General features: G+C 38.2%; 1 protein-coding gene across 25 annotated transcripts in view; it reads right to left on the bottom strand.

The window, feature by feature from the left end:
* Positions 1-16,250: 16,250 nt before the first annotated feature.
* NUCB2 (nucleobindin 2) overlaps positions 16,251-27,603 on the bottom strand; it is a 57,099-nt gene continuing 45,746 nt past the window's right edge. For 24 of the 25 annotated variants that reach the window (XM_054525894.2, XM_054525904.2, XM_002821996.6 and 21 more), the window contains 3 exons: positions 17,467-17,637; positions 16,782-16,863; positions 16,251-16,357 (listed from right to left, as the gene is read on the bottom strand). In XM_054525894.2, the coding sequence (XP_054381869.1) occupies positions 16,350-16,357; positions 16,782-16,863; positions 17,467-17,637 (261 nt within the window). In that variant the 3' untranslated portion in view covers positions 16,251-16,349. Of the gene's footprint in view, positions 16,358-16,378; positions 16,864-17,466; positions 17,638-27,603 lie in introns of those variants that run through there. The other variant, XM_063728147.1, reaches the window with a different exon arrangement.

Here is a 27,603-nt window from a genome sequence, read left to right on the forward strand (position 1 = left end):
TAGACCAGCACCAGTCACAGACCACACTGTGAGAAAGACCAGTCTAGACAAATGCAGATTGAGAGCCATTCTATAAAACAAATGACCTGTACTCTTAAAAAACGTAAATGTCGTGAAAGACAAAATACGACTGAGGAGCTATTCCAGATCAAAGGAAATTAAAGAGACCTTACAACAAAATCCAACACACAAATCCTGGATCATGAAAAAATTATTATAAAGGACAGTATTGAGACAATTGGTGAAATTTGAATATGGACTATATGTTAGATTAATAGTATTATAACAATGTTAAATTTCCCAAATTTGATAATTATATGATGGTTATGATAAAAAAATCTTCGTTCATAAGAGATTTTTAAATAAGGTAATAAGAGATTACCTTAAATATGTGCTCACTCACATATTTAAGGTAAGGGATCACAATGTTTGCAGCTTAATTCTGAAATGTTTCAGTCAAACAAAGAATTGGACAGAAAGAGTGAAAGCAAGGTATACTAGAATTTCTGAAAGGAAAATATTTTGGGCCCCCAAAATCGCTAAGGAAAACTCAAGATGAAAAACTGCTTAGGGCAAACCTGCCTCCTGTTCTATTCAGTCACTACTCTGCTCACTGAGATAGATGCATATCTGACTTAAACTCAAAAGAATGTAACCCTTTGCGTATCACCTGTGACCTAGAAGCTCCCACCACACTTAGAGCCTTCCTGCCTTTGCTTCAAGTTGTCCTGCCTTTCCAGGCCAAACCAATGTACTTCTTATATATATTGATTGATGTCTTATGTCTCCCTAAATGTATAAAACCAAGCTGTGCCCCGACCACCTTGGGCACATGTCGTCAGGACTTTCTGAGGCTGTGTCATGGCTGTGTCCTCAATCTTGGCAAAATAAACTTCTAAATTAACTGAGACCTGTCTCAAATTTTCAGGGTTCACAAATTCATTATACTATTGTTGCAATGATTTAATTTTTTTTCAAAATAACAAACACATACAAAACTAAATGCAATGTGTGATCCCAGATTGGATCTTAGCGCAGAAAAAATTTATAGTAGGATAACTGGCAAAATTTGCAGATTAGTTTATAGACTTGTATCAATGTTAATTTCCTGATTGTAATACTTTTATTGTAGTTATATAACATGTTAATATTTGAGGAAGCTAGATGAAGGGCATATGGGAATTCTTTATACTATTTTTGCAAATTTTTTGTAAAGCTAAAATTATTTAAAGTTGGGCAGCTAGAAGTCCTAACATCCAGTCCAGCACTTTCCACTATACCAACATCATGGACTCTGTCACTGTGCTATCTTATTAAATGGTTCTTGAATTTAAATGGAAATATTTATTTATCATACAACACTGAAGGGTGGGGAGTATGACTATAAATGCTCTCAATGACATCTAAATGCTTATTAGACTCTTCATAACATCAGCCAGATTTCCTTTGCATTATGGATTCTCTAATGATGAAAAAGAGTGAGGTGCTTTTCCACATTATTTACCACTGGTTCCCAAACTTGTCTGCATATTAGAATCACCTGGAGATGGGACCCAGGTACCAGTATTTTTTGTATCTCTTAGGTGATTCCAATATGCAGACAAGCCTGGAAACCACTGTGATTTCCACTTCAATGCTATCGCTGGAAGACTTGAAGCAGAAGGTAGATAACCACTTACTAGCCATGCTGGAGAAGGGGTTCCTTCATTGGAAAATAGTATCTAAGGCCCTTACTCAGGCTCTATGACTCTCTAATGTTGGTGTTTTACAAATAATCCATTCTATTAACATTGTCAAATCTTTTTTCTCAGAAAATTACAACAAATATTACATATTTTTCTAATTTTACTTTTAATATAATTAGAAATAAACCTATACAAACAATGACTAGAACAATATTTTCCAAAAAATAGTGCACTGGAAGAATTTTTACAACATATATTTATAAAATGAATTCAAATGTAACAAAAATTATATAAAGTCTCTGTTTTTCTGATTCTCTATCAAATTAAAATCCAATTATTTATTTATAGTTTTAAAAATAGGCCAAATATCTAAATAAGCCAAGAAAAAATAAATCTAAGTAATCTTCAAGCTAGTAGAAGTTTTTCCAAAATTTAAAAATAACGTTTTCAGCCCCATATTTATAAAAGGTTACTTTTTTTTTTTTTTGAGACGGAGTCTCGCTCTGCCACCCAGGCTGTAGTGCAGTGGTACGATATCCGCTCACTGCAACCTCCGCCTCCCAGCCTCAAGTGATTCTCCTGCCTCAGCCTCCTGAGTAGCTGGGATTACAGGCACCCACCACCACGCCCGGCTAATTTTTGTATTTTTAGTAGAGATGGGGTTTCACCATCTTGGCCAGGCTGGTCTTGAACACCTGACCTCGTGATCCACCCTCCTTGGCCTCCCAAAGTGCTGGGATTACAGGCATGAGCCACTGCACCCGGCCAAAAAGGTTACATTTTTAATTCAACATTTAAATTGAAAATTTTTCAATATTCTCCCAATAATTAGTAATAACAAATAAAAGCTCTTTAAAATCCTGACTTTAAAATAGGATATGTAAACCATCATTCTTAAATGGTTTTAAGACATAATTAATATTGGTAAAATATGGATTATGCAGCACTGGTTTTCTTTATTTAAAAAAAAAAAAAGCAATAATGGATAGGTTTTTTTTTTTTTCATGTTTTAGTTCCGGAAGACAATTTTTTTCAGAAGATACTGAATGGTCTTCCATCCAGAACTATTTTAGTCACAAGCTTACACATATTTTCCATCCAAAAATAAGATCTTTCTATTAAAAGCTATACAAATTGATACACAGACAGCATTTACTACACGGATACTATTTCTAAAGTTGCAAGGTTTCTAATTCTCATGTGTGCTAATAGATACCAGACTAACAGCTTCAAGAAAGATTAACCCTCCTTTCACTGTCCCTGAAAGGGGGCTCCATCTTCCACCTTCAGCCTCCAGAGCTCTTCCATTCTTGGGTCCTGGAACTGTACACAGGGGCTCGGACAAAATTATCAGGAAGCTACCAGAGCCATAGCAGAAGAATGAAACAGTCACTCTAGGCATTAACTGACTTCAAATTGCTGTCCTTACAAAAATAGTTAGCCTCTGTTTTATCATTTATATAAATCTTTTAGAAGATAACCCTGTTTTAATATAATCACCTAGTCTTAATTAGTAATACAAAAGGCTCCCTTAGAGAAAAGATGAATAGCTTGGGATTGTGAGGGAAGGGAAGAATTTGTTTGAAAGGCCTAATAATAGAGTCCCATAAAGCTGGTGGCTATGAAACTTTAAGACTGAAAATGTTGCTAGGACCTCTTACATGCCTCAAAGCTTTCTCCAGTGATTAAGAAGGTGCATTAGAAATACAATAGTGGGAAAGTCTATACAAAAGTGGGAAAATGGGGGAGTGCATATAGAGAGGAAAGAACTTCTTGATTAAAACTCAGGTCATCCAGGCAAAACTAGTGAAGAAGTAATAAACTAGGCTACTTTTCTCCTAACCAGAGATTGCGGAATTCACACCCTAGTCTTTCCATATCAAAGATGTTTCTTCCTGTATTAACTGTAAGATGAATAATGCCTGCTGAGATCTATAAAGTACTATAGATAGGCTTCTGCTTATCTTTAAAACCATTATTATTTAAGGAGGATACAAAAAAGTCAAAGAACTGAACAGGACATTCATCAGAGCATCTGACTGCTACGTATTTGCCCCAGATGCTGGTTCACTGTATCAGAGAGGAGTAAGGAGTCAGGGACCCACCCCATGAGCCAGAAATTCCCCTGCAGAAATACAAGAACTCTCTGCAGTTGAAACCAAACCAGGAATGAGGGCCTGCCTAACTAGCTCTAGAAAAACTGATTTTTCTGCAAAGGTGCTTTTTTTTCCCCCAAAAAATCAACCTTGAACCTCAATGAAACATACTGTGAACATCAAAGAGAATAAATACACACACATATCAAAAGAAATAAAAAATGATATGAGATTAGGATGGAGATTTAGTTAGAAAAAAATTAAGATGCAAATTCTAAGATATATTACTAAGTGTCATAGAACAAGAAAGAATCACTATACAAAGTTGATAGGGATTTTAAATGGTCATGTTTGATAAAAATGCTTCAATAAATACCTCCATAAAACTGTTTAAAACATTAAAGGACATAGTAAATATGCTTTAAAAAGGAATCATCTATATATCACTACTTTAATAAGGAAATATTTAGAAAGTTGTCACACCAAGAACAGAAAGGGTAAAATTCAAAAGTAAAACAACTCCAAATCACCTTAACAATGGAGGACAGCATGGAAGCAAAATAGGCCAAGCAACATGGTATAAAACAAATACAACATGGCACAGACTGCATATGTGCCTCACACCCCATGCAAAGAAAATCTAAAGCAAGGGTGGGGATTTAATTAAATGACACATACTGTGACATCACTAAAAATGCACATTGAAAATGAACTAAAATTGAACAGAAATAACATGTTAAATGCAATGATTCATGGGAGATAGCAAAGAGAACTAGATGCAATTTTATTTTTTTTCTCTCTCACTGTTAAATCAATTAAAAGACACAGACTGGCAAATTGGATAAAGAGTCAAGACCCATCAGTGTGCTGTATTCAGGAAACCCATCTCATATGCAGAGACACACATAGGCTCAAAATAAAGGATGGAGGAAGATCTACCAAGCAAATGGAAAACAAAAAAAGGCAGGGGTTGCAATCCTAGTCTCTGATAAAACAGACTTTAAACCAGCAAAGATCAAAAGAGACAAAGAAGGCCATTACATAATGATAAAGGGATCAATTCAACAAGAAGAGCTAACTATCCTAAATATATATGCACCCAATACAGGAGCACCCAGATTCATAAAGCAAATCCTCAGAGACCTACAAAGAGACTTAGACTCCCACACAATAATAATGGGAGAATTTAACACCCCACTGTCAACATTAGACAGATCAACGAGACAGAAAGTTAACAAGGATATCCAGGAATTGAACTCAGCTCTGCACCAAGCGGACCTAATAGACATCTACAGAACTCTCCACCCCAAATCAACAGAATATACATTCTTCTCAGCACCACACCACACCTATTCCAAAATTGACCACATAATTGGAAGTAAAGCACTCCTCAACAAATGTAAAAGAACAGAAATTATAACAAACTGTCTCTCAGACCGCAGTGCAATCAAACTAGAACTCAGGATTAAGAAATTCACTCAAAACCGCTCAACTACATGGAAACTGAACAACGTGCTCCTGAATGACTACTGGGTACATAACGAAATGAAGGCAGAAATAAAGGTGTTCTTTGAAACGAATGAGAACAAAGACACAACATACCAGAATCTCTGGGACACATTTAAAGCAGTGTGTAGAGGGAAATTTATAGCACTAAATGCCCACAAGAGAAAGCAGGAAAGATCTAAAATTGACACCCTAACATCACAATTAAAAGAACTAGAGAAGCAAGAGCAAACACATTCAAAAGCTAGCAGAAGGCAAGAAATAACTAAGATCAGAGCAGAACTGAAGGAGATAGAGACACAAAAAACCCTTCAAAAAAATCAAAGAATCCAGGAGCTGGTTTTTTGAAAAGATCAACAAAATTGATAGACCGCTAGCAAGACTAATAAAGAAGAAAACAGAGAAGAATCAAATAGACGCAATAAAAAATGATAAAGGGGATATCATCATCAATCCCACAGAAATACAAACTACCATCAGAGAATACTATGAACACCTCTATGCAAATAAACTAGAAAATCTAGAAGAAATGGATAAATTCCTCGACGCATACACCCTCCCAAGACTAAACCCAGAAGAACTTGAATCTCTGAATAGACCAATAACAGGCTCTGAAATTGAGGCAATAATAGCGTACCAACCAAAAAAAGTTGAGGACCAGAAGGATTCACAGCCGAATTCTATTAGAGGTACAAGGAGGAGCTGGTACCATTCCTTCTGAAACTATTCCAATCAATAGAAAAAGAGGGAATCCTCCCTAACTCATTTTATGAGGCCAGCATCATCCTGATACCAAAGCTTGGCAGAGACACAACAAAAAAAGAGAATTTTAGACCAATATCCCTGATGAACATCGATGCAAAAATCCTCAATAAAATACTGGCAAACTGAATCCAGCAGCACATCAAAAAGCTTATCCACCATGATCAAGTGGGCTTCATCCCTGGGATGCAAGGCTGGTTCAACATACGCAAATCAATAAACATAATCCAGCATATAAACAGAACCAATGACAAAAACAACCATTATCTCAATAGATGCAGAAAAGGCCTTTGACAAAATTCAACAACCCTTCATGCTAAAAACTCTCAATAAGTTAGGTATTGATGGGACGTATCTCAAAATAATAACAGCTATCTATGACAAACCCACAGCCAATATCATATTGAATGGGCAAAAACTGGAAGCATTCCCTTTGAAAACTGGCACAAGACAGGGATGCCCTCTCTCACCACTCCTATTCAACATAGTGTTGGAAGTTCTGGCCAGGGCAATCAGGCAGAAGAAGGAAATAAAGGGCATTCAATTAGGAAAAGAGGAAGTCAAATTGTCCGTGTTTGCAGATGACATGATTGTATATCTAGAAAACCTGTCTCAGCCCAAAATCTCCTTAAGCTGATAGGCAACTTCAGCAAAGTCTCAGGATACAAAATCAATGTGCAAAAATCACAAGCATTCTTATACACCAATCACAGACAAACAGAGAGCCAAATCATGAGTGAACTCCCATTCACAATTGCTTCAAAGAGAATAAAATACCTAGGAATCCAACTTACAAGGGACGTGAAGGACCTCTTCAAGGAGAACTACAAACCACTGCTCAATGAAATAAAAGAGGATACAAACAAACAGAAGAACATTCCATGCTCATGGGTAGGAAGAATCAATATTGTGAAAATGGTCATACTGCCCAAGGTAATTTATAGATTCAATGCCATCCCCATGAAGCTACCAATGACTTTCTTCACAGAATTGGAAAAAACTACTTTTAAGTTCATATGGAACCAAAAAAGAGCCCGCATCGCCAAGTCAATCCTAAGCCAAAAGAACAAAGCTGGAAGCATCAGCCTACAGTAACCAAAACAGCATGGTACTGGTACCAAAACAGAGATATAGACCAATGGAAAAGTACAGAGCCCTCAGAAATAATGCCTCATATCTACAACTATCTGATCTTTGACAAACCTGACAAAAACAAGAAATGGGGAAAGGATTCTCTATTTAATAAATGGTGCTGGGAAAACTGGCTAGCCATATGTAGAAAGCTGAAACTGGATCCATTCGTTACACCTTATACAAAAATTAATTCAAGATGGATTAAAGACTTAAATGTTAGACCTAAAACCATAAAAACCCTAGAAGAAAACCTAGGCAATACCATTCAGGACATAGGCATGGGCAAGGACTTCATGTCTAAAACACCAAAAGCAATAGCAACAAAAGCCAAAATTGACAAATGGGATCTAATTAAACTAAAGAGCTTCTGCACAGCAAAAGAAACTACCATCAGAGTGAACAGGCAACCTACAGAATGGGAGAAAATTTTCGCAATCTACTCATCTGACAAAGGGCTAATATCCAGAATCTACAATGAACTCAAACAAATTTGCAAGAAAAAAACAAACCCCATCAAAAAGTGGGTGAAGGATATGAACAGATACTTCTCAAAAGAAGACATTTATGCAGCCAAAAGACACATGAACAAATGCTCATCATCACTGGCCATCAGAGAAATGCAAATCAAAACCACAATGAGATACCATCTCACACCAGTTAGAATGGCAATCATTAAAAAGTCAGGAAACAACAGGTGCTGGGGAGGATGTGGAGAAATAGGAACACTTTTACACTGTTGGTGGGACTGTAAACTAGTTCAACCATTGTGGAAGTCTGTGTGGCGATTCCTCAGGGATCTAGAACTAGAAATACCATTTGACCCAGCCATCCCATTACTGGGTATATACCCAAAGGATTATAAAACATGCTGCTATAAGGACACATGCACACGTATGTTTATTGTGGCACTATTCACAATAGCAAAGACTTGGAACCAACCCAAATGTCCATCAATGATTGACTGGATTAAGAAAATGTGGCACATATACACCATGGAATACTATGCAGCCATAAAAAATGAAGAGTTCATGTCCTTTGTAGGGACATAGATGAAGCTGGAAACCATCATTCTCAGCAAACTATTGCAAGGACAAAAAACCAAACACCGCATGTTCTCACTCATAGGTGGGAATTGAACAATGAGAATACATGGACACAGGAAGGGGAACATCACACACCGGGGCCTGTTGTGGGGTGGGGGGAGGGGAGAGGGATAGCATTAGGAGATATACCTAATGTTAAATGACGAGTTAATGGGTGCAGCACACCAACATGGCACATGTATACATCTGTAACAAACCTGCACGTTGTGCACTTGTACCCTAAAACTTAAAGTATAATAAAAAAAAATCACTTGGACTAGTCATAACTTTGAGATCATGTGGAAAATAAATCATTACTCATTTGAAAATTCCATTAGCCAGGCACAGTGGCTCACACCTGTAATCCCAGCACTTTGAGAGGCTAAGGCAGGTGGATTGCCTGAGGTCAGGAGTTTAAGACCAGCCTGACCAACATGGCAAAACCCCGTCTCTACTGAAAAAACAAAAATTAGCTGGGCATGGTGGCACACGCCTGGAGTCCCAGCTACTCAGGAGACTGAGGCAGGAGAATCACTTGAACCCGGGAGGCAGAGGCTGTAGTGAGGCAAGATTGCGCCACTGCACTCCAGCCTGGGCAACAGAATGAGGCTCTGTCTCAAAAATAAATAAATAAATAAACTATAATAAAAAATAAAAATAGGCCAGGCACAGTGGCTCACACCTGTAATCCCAACACTTTGGGAGGCCGAGGCAGGTGGATCACCTGAGGTCAGGAGTTCAAGACCAGCCTGGCCACCATGGTGAAACCTCATCTCTACTAAAAACACAAAAATTAGCCAGGCGTGGTGGCATGTGCCTGTAGTCCCAGCTACTTGGGAGACTGAGGCAGGAGAATTGCTTGAGCCTGGGAGGCGGAGGTTACAGTGAGCCGAGATCATGCCACTGCATTCCAACCTGAGTGACAGGGCAAGACTCTGTCTCAAAAAAATGAAATAAAATAAAAATAAAAATTCTACAGAGTAGCCAAAATTATAAGAATTGTAAAATAAATATTGTAACACTTTAATTCTGAGGTATATATTCATAAATCTGGAAAGGCTTGGGAAATATATTTATTACTAATTATAAAATAATAAAAGGAGGTAAGCAGATTTTCCCAACAAAACTTAAACTATTAACTGCAATTGATTATAAACAATTAGTAAAACAAAACTTGTTGACACAGGCATGCAAAGCTTTGATGGTAACCAGAGGGTGGAGCAGAGAGAGAGAAGTGTACTGTCAAGGGCTGGCTGACAATCAAACTGCTACATGGCATTCAGGATCACCAAGAGCATGGCTGACATCAATTAAAATATAAATTAAAAGCTCTGCTGTGAAAATTATATATATCTATAAACATGAAATATAATTGTTTTTCTACATAATTTGATGAGCAATATTTGAAAAAAATCTAAATTCCTAAAACTAAACCAAAAGTTTGATTGGTTTTGATTTGCTTTTGTCTCAATAAACAGGTTGGCAATGCTAGAAACAATACATGCACATTTTTCAATTTGGTGTCTTCACCACTTGCTGATGCTGCTTTTTCTGGCTGAGTTCTTAGACTTTTAAAGAAATGGTTACTAATGCATAGCTAACAACTTATTTTTTAAATAAATTAAAAAGTAGGTGGAGAAAGATTAGAATTCTACTAATGATATTATGTCTTTTTAAAAATCAAGGAAAAGGCCGGGCGCAGTGGCTCATGCCTGTAATCCCAGCACTTTGGGAGGCTGAGGCGGGCAGATCACCTGGGGTCAAGAGTTTGAGAACAGATTAGCCAACATAGTGAAACCCCGTCTCTACTAAAAATACAAAAAATTAGCCAGGTGTGGTGGCAGGCACCTGTAATCTCAGCTACTTGGAGGCTGAGGCAGGAGAATCGCTTGAAATATAGGAGGTGGAGGTTACAGTGTGCCATTACACTCTAGCCTGGGCAACAAGAGTGAAACTCTGTATCAAAAATAAAAAATAAATAAATAAAGGAAAGGTCTGATTTCCTTCAAATCCCACACCTGGAAAGCAGACATTTTGTCACTCATAAGGAATGAGAAAGTAAATATTGTATTTTACTTAACACACCTTAGTATCCCAATTCCAACAGAAACAAATGAATTTTAAAAGTATTAAGTTGAGGCACCAGTGGTTAAGGGTGAAGGTGGACTTCTCTAGCAGGTTCTTCAGGGGATAAAAATCCTGCATGACAAACGATGAAGCTCATCATCTAACTCTGGCTCTTTTTCAATTTCTTCTTGATTGTACTTCACGGCTATAAAACAAAGATGAAAACTTATGCACTAACCAGAACCAGGATTGTCAAAACTTTATTCTAAGTTAACAGATTTTTTTAACCCCTCTCTTAAAAATCACATTAACAGCCAGTAACAATGGTTCATGTTTCTAATCCCAGCAATTTAGGGGGCTGAGGCAGGAGGATTGCTTGAGGCCAGGAATTTGAAGCCAGCCTGGGCAACATAGCAAGACCTCATCTCTACAACAAATTTAAAAATTAGCCGGGCATGGAAGCACACACCTGGAGTCCCAGCTATTTAGGAAGCTGAGACAGGAGGATTGCTTGAGCCCAGAAGTTCGAGACTATAGTGAGTTATGATGGCACCACTGTACTCCATCCTGGATGACAGAGACAGACCCCATCTCTAAAAGAAAAAAAAAATCATGTTATCAAAAAAATTTTATAATTTTCTTCATATTTTTCCTGAGAAAGATTTGCATTTAATCTTATTATAATACAAATCTGTTCAATTGTACATAAAATAATGCTGTTCTAAACAAATCTTGGCATAAAAAACATATATCTATGTCTCAGAGTATTTTTTAATTATAGTTCTAAATTGTAATTGTCTTTAGTGAGAGTTAAATATTCTAGAATATTTACCTTCAAAATCTAATTTTAATTATATATACAGTTTGAGATTCTCAAATTCAAAATTCTGAAGCCCAAAATGCTCCAAAATCCAAAACTTTTTGAGTGCCAACATGATGCTCAAAGAAAATGCTCATTTCAGATGTCTAATTTTTAGATTTGGGATTATACCTGCATTATACCAATCAAAGTGTAATGCAGGCTGGGCGTGGTGGCTCACGCCTGTAATCCCAGCACTTTAGGAGGCCAAGGCGGGGGGATCACTTGAGGTTAGGAGTTTGAGACCAGCCTGGCCAACATAGTGAAACCCTGACTCTACTAAAAATACAAAAATTAGCTGGGTGTGGTGACTCACGCCTGTTAATTCCAGCTACAAAAAAATCCGAAATCCAGAACACTTCAGGTCCCAAGCACTGTGGATAAGGAATGCTCAACCTCTACTTAAGTATATTATAAAATGTACATGCTTCATGAAAATTCATATGCGAAACAAAACTTCAAATTAGTAATAAATTTCACTAAGCCAGCTAAACCAAAGACATTTAATAACTAAAGAAATATGAAGAAGAATGGTATAAACACAAGACCAATACTTTCTAACAGAACTGAAAAGAATACTGTTTGCAACTTTCTTAGAAATAATAGGCTGGGTGCCGTGGCTCACGCCTGTAATCCCAGCACTTTGGGAGGCCAAGGCGGGTGGATCACGAGGTCAGGAGTTCAAGGCCAGCCTGACCAATATGGGGAAACCCCGTCTCTACTAAAAATACAAAAAGTAGCCAGGCATGGTGGCAGGTGCCTGTAATCCCAGCTACTCAGGAGGCTAAGGCCAGAGAATCGCTTGAACCTGGGCGGCACATGTTGCAGTGAGCCGAGATCGCACTACTGCACTCTAGCCTGGGTGACAGAGTGAGACTCTGTCTCAAAAAAAAAAAAAAAAAAGAAATAATATTCATTCATAAATGCCCAGTACTCAAAAAAAATTATAATTCCTTAATCCATAATTTCAGGCTTAGTCATTGTTTTCTGAATAATATAAATTACATTAGTTTGCTGGAAACTGTGAAATATTTCTACATTAATATCCATCATTTACTTGAGCCAAAAAAGCATTTCAAGAAATTACTCTATGTCTTCCAATTAATTCCTGATTTAACCACAGTTTACCATCTAAAAACGTTTACCCAAAAGAATGTCTTATCAGTTTCATGTCACAGATAGTAGTCATCAACAAAAGGATATTCCAAACCATTTTTCCATATTGCTTATAATTTAAGCAATAGAGATAGAGATTCTATTGCTTATAATTTAAGCAATAGAGATAGAGATTCTATTGCTTATAATTTAAGCAATAGAGATAGAGATTCTATTGCTTATAATTTAAGCAATAGAGATAGAGATTCTATTGCTTATAATTTAAGCAATAGAGATAGAGATTCTATTGCTTATAATTTAAGCAATAGAGATTCTATTCCATTTCTTAAAAAAAATGGCAAGCACTATTACTACATTGAGTGGTTTTTGTAGATTTTTTAAAACTGTATATAAGAATAACTTTTCTAAACTGCTATATTTAATTTTGGGATCCATTATTTAAGTATGTTTGGAGGAATATGCAATGATTATCTAAAAATTTATAAAATAAGGACTAAGAGTTTAAAAATTATTAAATGAAACAATGTAAACTTGTGAGGTGCTAGGGTAGCCTTTTTTTTTTTTTTTTTTTTGAGATAGAGCCTTGCTCTGTGGCTGAGGCTGGATTGCAGTGGCATGATTTCAGTTCACTGCAACCTCCACCTCCCAGGCTCAAGCAATTCTCCTGCCTCAGCCTCTTGAGTAGCTGGGACTACAGGTGTGCACCACCACACCCAGGTAATTTTTGTATTTTTAGTAGAGATGGGGTTTCACCATGTTGGCCAGCCTGGTCTTGAACTCCTAACCTCAGATGATCCACTCACCTTGGCTTCCCAAAGTGCTGGGATTATAGGCGTGAGCCACCATGCCCAGCCTAGGGTAGCTTTTAACATCATTCCTATCACACAGAGGTAGGGAAGTTGAACATTGTATTTCCCAACCTCCCTTGCAGCTAGGGTTTCAGATATGATTGGTCCAGTCCATCAGATTCACTCACTTGAGACTTTTACTCAGAGCCAAGTAACGTGGGGACAGAGGCAGGAGAGATGTATCTATTTTTGCTGGCATAAAGCATGGCAGAGGTGGTGTGGCTCTGGAACTGGCGACTGTTCAGCAGGCAGCTTCCTAATCCAGCAGGCAGCTTCTTGATTGTTCTAAAAGCAGCAGCTCCTTCAGCAGCCTACTCTTGTGACATAATTCCTAGAAGCTCAGCCTAGATCTGTTTCTTCAACCCTCCCATTGATTCTGTGATCTATATATACTCATTCATCAATTCCCTTCTGTTTAATAGCTAAAGAAGATTTCATTGCCTGTAGCCAAGAATCTTGACCTATACAGAATTTGGCAGCTAGAAGTAAGGCGCAGCAAGTCAAAGGCCCTAAATCTGGGGTTGGCTTAGTTGAGGAGGTAGGGCTTTGCGCAGTGAGACTTCTTGCCAACAGAAGTCAAGGTGAGGTTGAGACTTCCTGCCAGAGACGAAGGTGGTAGAACTTCAGAGTGCTAGCATGTGTTGGCTGCTTCTTGCCTCTTTTCAGCAAAGCCCTACAAGAGATATGTGACTTGGACTGAGATCAACAAGTCTGCAGTGATGCAAGGGAAAAATAGCTTTGCTGAGAGAATTGCTCTTTGTCTACCATATAAATTGACCAAGTCCCAAATCTGTAGCCCTGAAGAATTGAAAAAGTCAAGTAGTGCTGTACTCCAAACTGAAACATTTATAAGTAAAGGCTCTGAGGGAGCTACTAAAACTTTCTCAACCTTTTTTAAGAACCTTCCCTTAAGAATTTTCTGCCAAATAATAGGAGCCATCCTAGGGGAAGAGATCAGATTAAGACTGTTGCCATTCCACGTAAGCCTACAGTCTCAAAGGATCTCAAGGAGGTACCATTCCTGTAAGAACAAAGGGGATGAAGAGCACACAGAGGCCAGCAAGTAAATGATGATGTTCTTTGTTAAAAACAATGTATTTTACCTTGGTTAAAACTGTCCATGGAAATGACTGAAGACAACAGATCAGAAACTTACTAAATTTTTAGGAATCCACTTGGCCAAGAAACAGAACAAAACAACAACAAAAACCCAAACCTGGCCTGCAATAGCCTGTAGCTGTTACGGATCTATACTCTAATTCCCAAGCCTGCCCCTAGACTCACAATTATAGGAAGTAAACTGCTAAGGCTGCACAGCCTCCAAGAAGGGTATACTTTCCAATGCCCATTCGGATTGTGTCTGAAAATTAATGTACAATAAAAACCTCCCAGAAAGTAAAACCAAGGCCCCCTGAGGACATTAGATAAAGGAATTCCTCTCAGAAAGGTGAATCAGGGGTTGCCTGATGGGCAAACCAAGGAATATATTCATGAACTATAGCAGAGAGATTTAATTATTTTTGCCAAGTGGTACTTTCAAATTGCTATGGATCAGTGCCCACTATATTCTATTTCTCCCTCTTTCTAAAAGGTCAATTTTAGGGATCTTGGGCATGGTGGCTCACACCAGTGATCCCAGTGCTTTGGGAGGCTGAGGTGAGAAGATTGCTTGAGACCAGGAGTTTAAGACCAGCCTGAGCAACATAGCAATACTCCATCTCTACAAAAAAAATGTTTAGCCAGGCGTTCGTGGCATGTGCCTGTAGTTCTAGTTACTAGGGGGACTGAGGTGGAAGGATCACTTGAGCCCAGGAGTTCAAGGCTGCAGTAAGCTATGATCACACCACTGTACTCTAGACTGGACAACAGAGTAAGACCCTGTCTCTAAAAAATTTAAAAGGTCAGTTTTCCTGCACCTTTGCATTATGCATCTGGTGCTCTCGGGGCAGAAAACTTGTCTTTCAGTTTTTAGGTGGCCAGAACACAAGGAGCCACACCCTAACATGATGGAGGGGACTGTCTCCAGATAGCACGGTCTTTCATCTAATATGCAATAATGGGCTGGATTTCTGGTGGTTTCTCTTCAGAGAGAGAGGGGTGAGTGTTTTCTATCTTGGAAGAAGAAGGTGCACAGAATTTAGGTAGCCAACAAGGCTGGCTGAGGTTAAAATTGAAAGTTGCCTACCAAACATTCCCTCTTCCCTTCTTCCTTAGTAAAAGAATCCAACTTTTAGCTGATCACATTGCCACATGGACTTCTTAGCCTCCCTAGCAGCTAGGTGTGGCCATCAGTGTGACCCAGTTCTGGTCGAGACATAAGTTCAGGTGCTGCTGGTTCTGGAAAATGGCCTCAGGGAAGCTAACTCAAGCAGAGAAAGTCCAGTTTTCTTGCCTTCCCCACTGCCTCCAGGAGCAAACTTGAACAGTGAGAGTAAGGTAATCTGAGGATAAAAATCATGCACTGAGGATAGCAGAGCAGAAAGATAGGAACCTGGACACCACCTACTTCTAGACTTATTTTATGTAAGAAGAAAAACTCCTATTTAGTTTAAACCACTGTTATCTTTGGTTTTTCTGTTATATGTAACAGAACCTAATCTTAAATGATAAAGTATAGAGCGAAATAAAAAAGAATGAAAAATGACTTGAAGTGGTAGCAAAAGTGATTCAGGTGAAGAATTTCTAGCAGTTGAGGTTGCCAAAAATAGAAAAAAGTTACCAGGAAACATAGGGAAACACTATGGCCTTTTCAGAATTGTTAATATCAAAGAGACATTTATTGAAAGAAGGAATGATAAGCACCCATAAAAGAATATCTATGTTTACGAGTAAGTGAGAGCAATCTAATTTAAAAGCAAGAAGCAGAGTTTTCTCACTTAAATAGTTCCTAATAGTTTCACTAAATTCTGGCATAAAGCCACTTAATTAAATCATTAAAGGAGAACAAAAAAAAATAGAAGAGCCGTGTGACTGTGAGAGCAGGGAGCAGACAGTGAGTTTGTTTTCTTCCTGGTTCTGATAGACTTCAATCCTTTAATATCTGTGTCCCAAAAAAAGTGTTTTCATTTAAAAAGTATCTCCCTTTATTTCAAATATGCTTTTAAAATATTTATTGAGCAGAGAAAAAGGAAGGGAGCTAAAAAGATGAAATAGATGTTAACAGCTTTCTTCCGAGTTCTGGTGGACTTCAGACTTTAAATGTCTGTTGGAAAAAAGAAAAAAGTTCTTATTTTAAAAGTATCTTCCTTTATTCTAAATGTTCCTTCATATACAAATATACTTGTTTTAAAAAATATGCTTAGCTAATCATAGATTACAATTTTTAAAAACATATTCTCTGGTAAGATTAATATAATTAGAAGGAATTACAAATAATGTTGAAATAAATCATTTTACCATAAATATGGTTATTAAATTATACAAATGATACAGCACTTAAAATTTGCTGCTACATAAAACTTTTGGAGGTATTTTCATTTTTCTATAATCTAAATTGCTCTAATACCACAAAAAATACACAAAAAATAACATACCATCTTAATGATTTGAAATTATATTTGTAATAAATGTGGACTTCAACTGATACAATAATTTATTTTCCTAAATAATCAAACAAAATTACACACGTGGCTCAAACTTCAATTCTCCAGCTGGCCCTGATGGAGGAATTCCTTGTTGTAATTTTTTTTGTTCCATCTGCTGTATGACCTGGTGAATGGAAAATGAAAGTTAAAAGTATAACTTGATTTTCTATCATATATGTGACCTTTGACAAAGCACAACAAAGTAAATGAAAATTGTTTTCTAAAACAAAGATATTCAAACTATAAGATTTAGATTTGACCAGGTGCAGTGGCTCACGCCTATAGTCCCAACAATTTCAGAGGCCGAGGTGGGAGGATCACTTAAGGCCAGGAGTTTGAGACCAGCCTCGGCAACACAGTGAGACCTGGTCTCTACAAAAAATATTAACATTAGCCAGGAGCACTGGCATGCACCTGTAGTCCTAGCTACTGGGGAGGCTGAGATGGGAGGATCACTTGAGCCCAGGAGTTTGAGGCTGCAGTGAGCTATGATCACAGCACTATACTCCAGCCTGGGAGACAGGCTGTCTCAAAATAAAATAAAATGAAATAAAATAAAATTTAGATTAATATTCCACAAAACAGTTTTAAAGTATTAAAATTTAAAATACTATAGTACAGCTATAGCAGTGTACTACAGTACAATGAAATATGTTACAAAAACACAGGCTTTTAACAAAGCACCTAATATCTTTTTTAATGCCATAATCTTTTGACAAAATGCCACCTGATGATATTCCAGCTTCTGAGCCTCCAGTTGATCATGCTGACGTTGTAGCTCTTCTTTTTGTTTCTGAAGCTCATCTGCCTTCTTCTTAAGTTCATTTTCTTGTAAAGCAATAATATTTTCATATTCTTTTAGTTCTTCCTCTGTGAAGAACTGTTGCTGATCTAATGTCTAAAAGAAAAAAAATGAGGAAAGAATAATCTCAAAACTACAACAATAAAGTCTGATTTAGCTTTAAAATTCTATGGTTAGCAAAGTATAAAAGAGTATCTATAGGATTATGCCTTTGGAGGTAAGAAGGAAGGGGAAATAAGTAATATATATTTATGTACTCATTTGAACAAAAGGAAAAACAAGAAGAGAAACTCAGAGATTCTCTTCTGGGATTGACGACTAAAGGCAAAGAGTGAGAACTGGGTAGAAGAGGCAAAGAGAACGTGGGAAGAGAAATAAAATTTGTCATTCCCCCCAACCCTCACTGAAACACGAAATTTTAACAGCTGTCTGCACACAGAAAAGCACAAGAAGCAAACATCAGGTGAGCACTCACAGTACCTGGTTTCAACTTCATATCACCTACAAAGACATTGAGAAGGGCAAAAGAGACAGTCTTGAATCACCTATGCCACCTCTCCCCCATCCCCTCGCAGCAGACCTGCAGCACAGAGAGTCTGTGCCCTCTGGGGAGGGAGCATAGCGACTGGGGGACTTTACATTGAACTCAGTGCTGCCCTGTCACAGCAGAGAATAAAGCTGTGCTGGGCTCCACCACTGCCCATGCACAGGAGCATTTGAACCAGCCCTAGCCAGGGAGAATCACCCATCCCAGCAATGGGTACTGAATTTCCTGGCAAGCCTCACCATGCGGGCTGAAGTGCTCTGGGGTCCTAGGTAAACCTGAAAGGCAGTCTAGGAAAGGAGGACTGTAATTCCCAGGCAACTCCTAGTGCTAGGCTGGGCTTAGAGCCAGTGAACTAGGGTAGCAGGTGACCAGGGGAGATACCAGCTGGTGAGGCTAAGGGAATGCTTGTGCTACCCCTCCCCCAACCTCAGGCAGTGCAGCTTGTGGCTATGAAAGTGACTCCTTTCTTGAGGAAAGGAGAGGAAAAAGTCAAGAGGGCTTTGTTTTGCATCTTGGATACCAGCTAAGCCATAGTAGGATAGGGCACCAGGCAGAGTTGTGAGGCCCTGATTCCAGGCCCTAGCTCCCAGGTGACATTTCTAGACATACCCTGGCCCAAAAGGAAAACTGCTGCCTTAAGGGAGCAGTCCTGGCAGGCTTCATCACTTGCTGAGTAAAGAGCCCTTGGGCCCTGAATAACCAGCGGCAAGACCCAGGGAGTACGCTGTGGGTCTTGGACTCTGAGACGTGCTGGCTTCGGGGTGACCCAGCACATTCCCAGCTGTAGTGGCTATGGTGAGAGACCCCTGTTTGAGGAAAGCAAAGGTGATTTTGTCTTGCACCCTAGGTACCAGCTCGGCCACAATGGGGTAGAGCAACAAGCAGGCTTTTGGGGTCCCCGAGTCCAGGCCTTCGCTCTTGGACAGCATTTCTGGACTCGCCTTGGGCCAGAGGGGAGCCCACTTCCCTGAAGGGTAAAGGCCTGGCAGCATTTACCGCAAAGTGACAGAAAAGCCCTTGGGCTTTCAGTAAATATCAGCAGTGGCTGGCAGAACCCCATGTGGACCAGAGGTGGTGGTGGTAATTGCCACAGGGACAGGGTCCTCTGCCTGTGGAAAGAGGAGTGAAGAGCAGGAAGGCTTTTGTATCGTGGTTTGAGTGTCAGCTTAGCCGCAGTAAAATTGAACATCAGGTAAACTGCTAGGGTTTTTTACTCCATTCCCTGGCCTCCAGACACTATCTCTGGACACACCCAGGATCTGGGGGAACTCGCCACCATGAAGGAAAGGGCCTTGGGCAAGGCCCAGTACCATGTTGGCTTCAGGCCTGACCCAGCACAGTTCCATCGTGATGGCCATAACAGTACTTTGCATCACCACACCTCCAGTTCCAGGTGGCCACACCTCCAGTTCCAGGTGGCTCAGCACAGAGAGAGAGACCATTTGTTTGGAAGAAAGTAAGGGAAAAGAACAAGAGTCTCTGCCTGGTAATCTAGAGAATTCTTCCGGATCTTAACCAAGACCACCAAGGTGGTACTTTTAAGAGTCTGCAAAAATCACAGAATTACTGGACTTTGGGCCCAAGTCCCGTGGAATACCTGGAAAGCTTTCCAAAGAAGGACATGCACAAACAAGCCCAGAGTGTGAAGATTACAATAAGTATCTAACTCTTCAATGCTCCGATACCAACAAACATCTACACACATCACCACCACCCAGGAAAACATGACCTAACCAAATGAATTAAATAAGGCACCAGGTTCCAATCCTGGAGAACCAGAGATATATGTCCTGGAGAACCAGAGATATATGACCTTTCAGATACAGAATTCAAAATAGCTGTGTTGAGGAAACTCGAAGAAATTCGAGATAACACAGAGAAGGAATTCAGAATTCTATCAGATAAATTTAACAAAGAGATCAAAATAATTAGAAAGAATCAAGCAGAAATTCTAGAGTTAAAAAAATGCAACGGACATGCTGAAGAATACATCAGAGTCTCTTAAGAGCAGAACTGATCAAGCAGAAGAAAGAATTACTGAGCTTGAAGACAGGCTATTTGAAAATACAGAGGACACAAAGGAGAGAGAATGAAAAACAAAGCATGCTTACAAGATCTAGAAAACAGCCTCAAAAGGGCAAATATAGGAGTTTTATTGGCCTTAAAGAGGAGGCAGAGAAAGAGATAAGGGTAGAAAGTTTATTCAAAGGAATAATATCAAAAATATTTCAACATTCAAGTGCAAAAAGGTTATAGAACACCAAGCAGATTTAACTCACGTCACACTACCTCAAGGCATTTAATATTCAAAATACCAAAGGTCAAGTACAAAGAAAGGATCCTGGCCAGGTGTAGTGGCTCACACCTGTAATCTCAGCACTTTGGGAGGCAGAGGTGGGCAGATCACTTGAGACCAGGATTTCAAGACCAGCCTGGCCAACAAAGAAAAACCTCATCTCACCTAAAAATATAAAAATTAGCCAGATGTGGTGGCACACACCTGTAATCCCAGCTGCTCGGGAGCCTAAACCACAAGAATCACTTGAACCTGAGAGGCAGAAGTTGCAGTGAGCCAAGATCACGCCACTGCACTCCAGCCTGGGTAACAGAGCAAGACTCTGTCTCAGGTGGCAGATTTTTCAGTGGAAATCTTATAGGCCAAGAGAGACTGATATGAAATATTTGCAGTACTGACAGGAAAAAAAATTTTTACCCTAGAATAGTACATTCACTGAAAATATCCTTTAAGCATGAAGGAGAAATAAAGACCTTCTCAGATAAACAAAAACTGAGGGATTGCATCAACACCAGACCTGTCCTATAAGAAATGTGAAAGGTAGTTCTTCAATCTGAAAGAAAAGGATGTTAACGAGAACAAAGAAATCATCTGAAGGTACAAAACTCACTGGTAACAGTCACAGAAAAACAAAGAATAGTATAACACTGTAATTGTCATATATAAACTTCTCTTGACTTAAGTAAAAGACCAAACAAGGAACCGATCAAAAATAACTAAAAATAAATAAAATAATAACTACAACTTTTCAAGACAGGTAATAAAATAAGATATAAAAAGTACAGCCGGGTGCGGTGGCTCATGCCTGTAATCCCAGCACTTTGGGAGGCCGAGGCAGGCAGATCACTTGAGGTTGGGAGTTCGAGACCAGCCTGACCAACATGGAGAAACCTTGTCTCTATTAAAAATACAAAAAATTAGCCGGGTGTGGTGGCACATGCCTGTAATCCCAGCTACTCGGGAGGCTGAGGCAGGAGGATCACTTGAACCCAGGAGGTAGAGGTTGCGGTGAGCTGAGATTGCACCATTACACTCCAGCCTGGGCAACAAGAGCAAAACTCCATCTCAAAAAAAAAAAAACAAAACAGTAACAATGAGGCCGGGCACAGAGGCTCACACCTGTAATCCCAGAACTTTGGGAGGCTGAGGCGGGCGGATCACCTTAGGTTGGGAGTTCGAGACCAGCCTGACCAACATGGAGAAATCCTGTCTCTATTATAAATACAAAATTAGCTGGGCATGGTGGTGCATGACTATAATCCCAGCTATTTGGGAGGCTGAGGCATGAGAATCACTTGAACCCAGGAGGCAGAGGTTGTGGTGAGCCGAGGTTTTGCCATTGCACTCTAGCCTGGGCAACAGAGTGAAGCTCTGTCTCAAAAATAAATAAATAAATAAATAAATAAATAAATAAATAGACAAATAGACAACATGCTAGGTCACAAAACAAGTCTTATAACATTCAGCTGAGCATGGTGGCTCATGCCAGTAATCCCAGCACTTTGGGAAGCCAAGGTGGGCGGATTACTTGAGGTTGGGAGTTCAAGACTAGCCTGGCCAACATGGTGAAACCCCATCTCTACTAAAAATACAAAAGTTAGCTGGGCGTGGTGGCATGCACCTGTAATTCTAGCTACTTGGGAGGCTGAGGCACAAGAACTGCTTGAACCTGAGAGGCGAAGTTGCAGTGAGCTGACATAGTGCCACTGCCCTCTAGCCTGGGCAACAGAACAAGACTTTGTCTCAAAAAAAAAAAATTCAAAAAATAGAAATAATATCAAGCATCTTCTCTGACCACAATGGAATAAAACAACAAATAAATAATAAGAGGAATTTTGGAAACTATACAAACGTGGAAATTAAACAATATGCTCCTGAATAACCAGTGGGTCAATGAAAAAATTAAGAAGGAAATTGAAACATTTTTTGAAACAAATGATAATGGAAATACAACATACCAAAACCTGTGGGATAAAGCAAATGCAGTACTAAGAGGGAAATTTATAGTTATAATTGTCTATATCAAAAAAAGAAGAAAAATCTCAAAATAAATAACCTAATAGTGCATCTTAACTAGAAAAGCAAGAGCAAACTGAATCCAAAATTAGTAGAAGAAATGAAAAAATAAAGATCAGAGCAGAAATAAATGAATATAAAATGAAGAAAACAATACAAAAGATCAATGAAACAAAAAGTTGGTTTTTTGAAGTTAAACAAAATTGACAAACCTTTAGCCATACTAAGAGACAAAGAGTGAAAACCCAAATAAATGAAATCAGAGATGAAAAAGGAGACATTACAACTGGTACTGCAGAAATTCAATGGATCCTTAATGGCTACTATGAGCAACTATATGCCAATAAATTGGAAAATCTACAAGAAATGGACAAATTCCTAGACACATACAAACTACCAAGATTGAATTCGGAAGAAATCCAAAACCTGAACAGACCAGTAACAAGTAATGAGATCAAGGCCATAATAAAAAGTCACCCTGCAAAAAAATGCCCAGGACCCAATGGCTTCACTGCTGAATTCTACCAAACCTTTAAAGAAAAACTAATGCCAATCCTACTCAAACTATTCCAAAAACTAAAGGAGGAAGGAATACTTCCAAACTCATTTGACAAGGCTTGTACTGCCCTGATACCAAAACCAGACAAAGTCACATCAAAAAAAGAAAATTACAAGCCAATAGCTCTGGTGGATATTAATGCAAAAATACTCAACAAAATAATAGCAAACTGAGTTCAACAATACATTAAAAAGATCATACATCATGGCCAACTGGGATTTATCCCTGTGATGCAAGGATGGGTCAACATACACAAATCAATATGATATCTCATATCAACAGAATGAAGAACAAAAACCATATGATCATTTCGATTGATGCTGAAAAAGCATTTGAAAAATTCAACATCCCTTCATGATAAAAACCCTCAAAAAATGGGTATAGAAGGAACATACCTTGATATAATAAAAGGCATATATGACAGACTCACAGCTAATATCATACCGAATGGGAAAAACTGAAAGTCTTTCCTCTTAGATCTGGAACACAACAAGGATGCCGGCTTTCACCACTGTTATTCAATGTAGTACTGGAAGTCCTAGCTAGATCAATAAGACAAGAGAAAGATATAAAGGGCATCCAAACTGGAATGGAAGAAGTCAAACTATCCTTGTTTGCAGATGATATGATCTTATATTTGGGAAAAACCTAAAGACTCCACACACAAAAAAACTATTAGAACTGATAAATTTAGTAAATTTGCAGGATACAAAATCAACATACAAAAATCAGCAGCATTTCTATATGCCAACAATAAGCAATCTGAAAAAGAAATTTAAAAAGTAATCCCATTTATAATAGCCACAAATAAAATTAAATACCTAGGAATTAACCAAAGAAGTTAAGATCTCTATAATGAAAACTATAAAACACAGATGAAAGAAATTGAAGAAGACATCAAAAAATGGAAAGATATTCCATGTTCAAGGATTGAAATAATCTATGTTGTGAAAATCTCCATACTCCCCAAAGCAATCTACAAATTCAATGCAGTCCGTTATCAAAATACCCAATGACATTTTTCACAGAAATAGATAAAACAATCCTAAAATGTATGTGAAACTACAAAAGACCTAGAATAACCAAAGCAAAAAGAACAAAACTGAAGGAATCACATCATTTGACTTCAAATTATCCTACAGAACTATAGTCACCAAAACACAATCGTACTGGCATAAAAACAGACATACAGGCCCAGTGGAACAGAATAGAGAACCCAGAAACAAATCCACACACCTACCGTAAACTCGTTATTGAAAAAGGTGCCAAGAACATACATTGGGGAAAATACAATCTCTTCAATAAATGATGCTGGAAAACTGAACATCCATATGCAGAAGAATGAAGCTTCATACCTATATCTTGCCTTACACAAAAATCAAATCAAAATGGATTAAAGACTTAACTCTAAGACCTCAAACTATCAAACTACTATAAGAAAACATTGAGGAAACTCTCCAGAACATTGACCTGGACAAAAAATTCTTCAGTAATACCCATAAGCACAGACAACCAAAGCAAAAATAGACAAATTAGGTCACATCAAGTAAAAAAGCTTCTGCAGAGCAAAGCAAAAAATCAACAAAGTGAAGGGATAACCCACAGAATGAGAGAAAATATTTGCAAACCATGCGTCTGACAAGGGATAAATAACTAGAATATATAAGAGGTTCAGACAACTCTATAGGGAATTATCTAATAATCTGACAAAAATGGTCAAAAGATTTGAGTAGACATATCTCAGAAGAAGACATAAAATGGCAAACAGGCATATGAAAAAGTTCTCAACATCACTGATCATCAGAGAAACACAAATCAAAACTACAATGAGATACCATCTCACCCCAGTTAAAATGGCTTTTATCCAAAAGACAGGCAATAACAAATGTTGGCAAGGATGTGGAAAAAAGAGAACCCTCGTACACTGTTGGTAGGAATGTAAATTAATACAACCGCTATGGAGAACAGTGTGGAAGTTCCTCAAAAAATTAAAATAGAGTTAACATATGACCCAGCAATCTTAATGCAATCTTAACCCAAAAGAAAGGAAATTGGTATATCAAAGAGATATCTGTGTTTCCATGTTTGTTGTAGTACTGTTCACAATAGCTAAGATTTGGAAGCAAGCTAAGCACCCATCAACAGATGAATGGATGAAGAAAATGTGGTACTTATACACAATGGAGTATTATTTCAGCCATAAAAAAAGAATGAGATTGTCATTTGCAACACCATGGGTAGAACTGGAGGTCATTATGTTAAGTGAAATAAGCCAGGCACAGAAAGACAAATATCACGTGTTCCTACTTATCTGTGGGATCTAAAAATCAAAACAATTGAACTCATGGAGATAAAGAATAGAAGGATGGTTACCAGAGGCTAGGAAAGGTGTGGAGCTGGGGAGTGGTGGGGATAGTTAATGGGTACCAAAAAAAAAATAGAATGAATAAAACCCAGTATTTCATAGTACAACAGGGGGACTATAGTCAATAATAATTTAATTGTACATTTGAAAATAACTAAAAGAGTATAATTGGATTGTTTGTAACACAAAGGATAAACGGTTGAGGGGATGGATACCCAATTTTCCATTATGTGATTATTACACATCACATGCCGCTACCAAAATATCTAAGTACCCCATAAGTATATATACATACTATGTATGCACACACAACAAATTTCACTTATTAAAAAAATAAAGAAAAAACTTGTCTGAATACACCTTCTTTGTATAGATTCAATTTGTGGAAACGTGTTAATGTTTCACATACTCAAGAAAAGAAAATTAAAATCCACAAGACAGGAAAATCCTAAAACTTGAATAGAAAAACAGAAGTAAATAAATAGTACTTTTATTTTAAATGAATAAGATAACCCACAGAACGGGGAGGGAAAAAATGAACTAACCCAAGTAATTTTTGATCATAGTATTTGTACAATATGCCCTCACGTTAAAAATAACAACAACAAAATCTTTTTTATTTTTTTGAGGCGGAGTCTTGCTCTGTCATCCAGGCTGGAGTGCTGGGGTGCAATCTCAACTCACTGCAACCTCCGTCTCCCAGGTTCAAGTGATTCTCCTGCCTCAGCCTCCCGAGTAGCTGGGATTACAGGAGTGCACCACTACTCCCGGCTAATTTTTGTATTTTTAATAGAGACAGCATTTCACCATGTTGGCCAGGTCTGATATCAGGTGATCCTCCCACCTCGGCCTCCCAAAGTGCTGAGATTACAGGCATGAGCTACTGTACTGGCCCCAACAACAACAAAATCTAAACAAAATTTAAACTCTTATTTTACAGAGGCATGGATTAGTATTCTGAAACTTCTTGTACATTCTAGGATTGAGTGAATAAATGAAATATTTTTAAGGAAAAGGGAGTTAGGTTTTGCATAAAGTATGGCAAAAGATAGAATGCTAAGTTGAAATCAAAGTTGTGGCACATATGTTCATTGCAGCACTACTCTCAATAGCAAAGACATAGAATCAACCTAAATGCCCAACCTAAGTGAGTAGATAAAGAAATGTGGTACATATACACCATGGAATACTATGCAGCCATAAAAAAGAATGAGATCATGTCCCCTGCAGGAGCATGGATGAAGCTGGAGGCCAGTATCTTTAGCAAACTAATGCAGAAACAGAAAACCAAATACTGCATGTTCTCACTTATAAGTGGGAGGTAAATGATGAGAACACATGGACATATAGCGAGGAACAACACAAACTGGGGCCTATAGGAGGATAGAGGACAGGAGGAGGAGGATCAGGAAAAATAACTAATGGGTATGATGGCTTAATACCTGGGTAATAAAATAATCTGTAAAACAAAACCCCATGACACAAGTTTATATATATAAACTATATAATAAACCTGCAAATGTACCCCTGAACTTTAAAAAATTAAAATGAAACAAAAAGAAATCAAGAGTTGTTGGATTGCAACTGGAGATATCAGTGTAAATTCATGAGTTTTAATATATATTGATAGATACGTAGAAATGAATATTAATGTGTATAGGTGTGTATATGTGTGTATGTGTGCACGTATGTGTGTACACATCTATATTATATACATATTCTTTTAATTCCCCAGCTCTGTCATCTGACAAGACATTGGAAGCAATGACACTACAGTAGCAAGGGGAACATCCAGGGCCCAGATCTTGGTCTGCAGGGCTCCTCAGAAAAATGGGTCATTCTGGGTTGGGTCAGGGAAAGGATAAGGTAAGCCTTGAACATCCTGATTGACACTAAAAGTAAGGAAGTCCCCCAAAGAATGATTCGGACATGTCAGAAGGACACAAAAGCCAGTCTGAAGAAACTCTCACCGGCCAAGTCTGGGACAATTTGAGTATGGAAATATGATGGTAAAGATTAGAGCTTATTGAATAAAAGAAGCCACGAGTCTACACTGATATAAGTAGAAGGTCAAGGGGAAGGAACAGTTTTTCATTACAGTAGAAAGCCAGCTAACAAATGTAGAAGGGATGATCAAGTTAGAAAATCTCCATTTGTCAACCATCACAGTAATAACTCTAGCTAGAATCATCAATGGACATGAATAATAATACATTCACATATTCTCGAAGTATTAAAAAATTTTTTTTTTTTTACTTTTAGAGACAGGGTCTCATTAC

Source organism: Pongo abelii, chromosome 9, assembly GCF_028885655.2.
Source record: "Pongo abelii isolate AG06213 chromosome 9, NHGRI_mPonAbe1-v2.0_pri, whole genome shotgun sequence".
Taxonomy (NCBI): Eukaryota; Metazoa; Chordata; class Mammalia; order Primates; family Hominidae; genus Pongo; species Pongo abelii.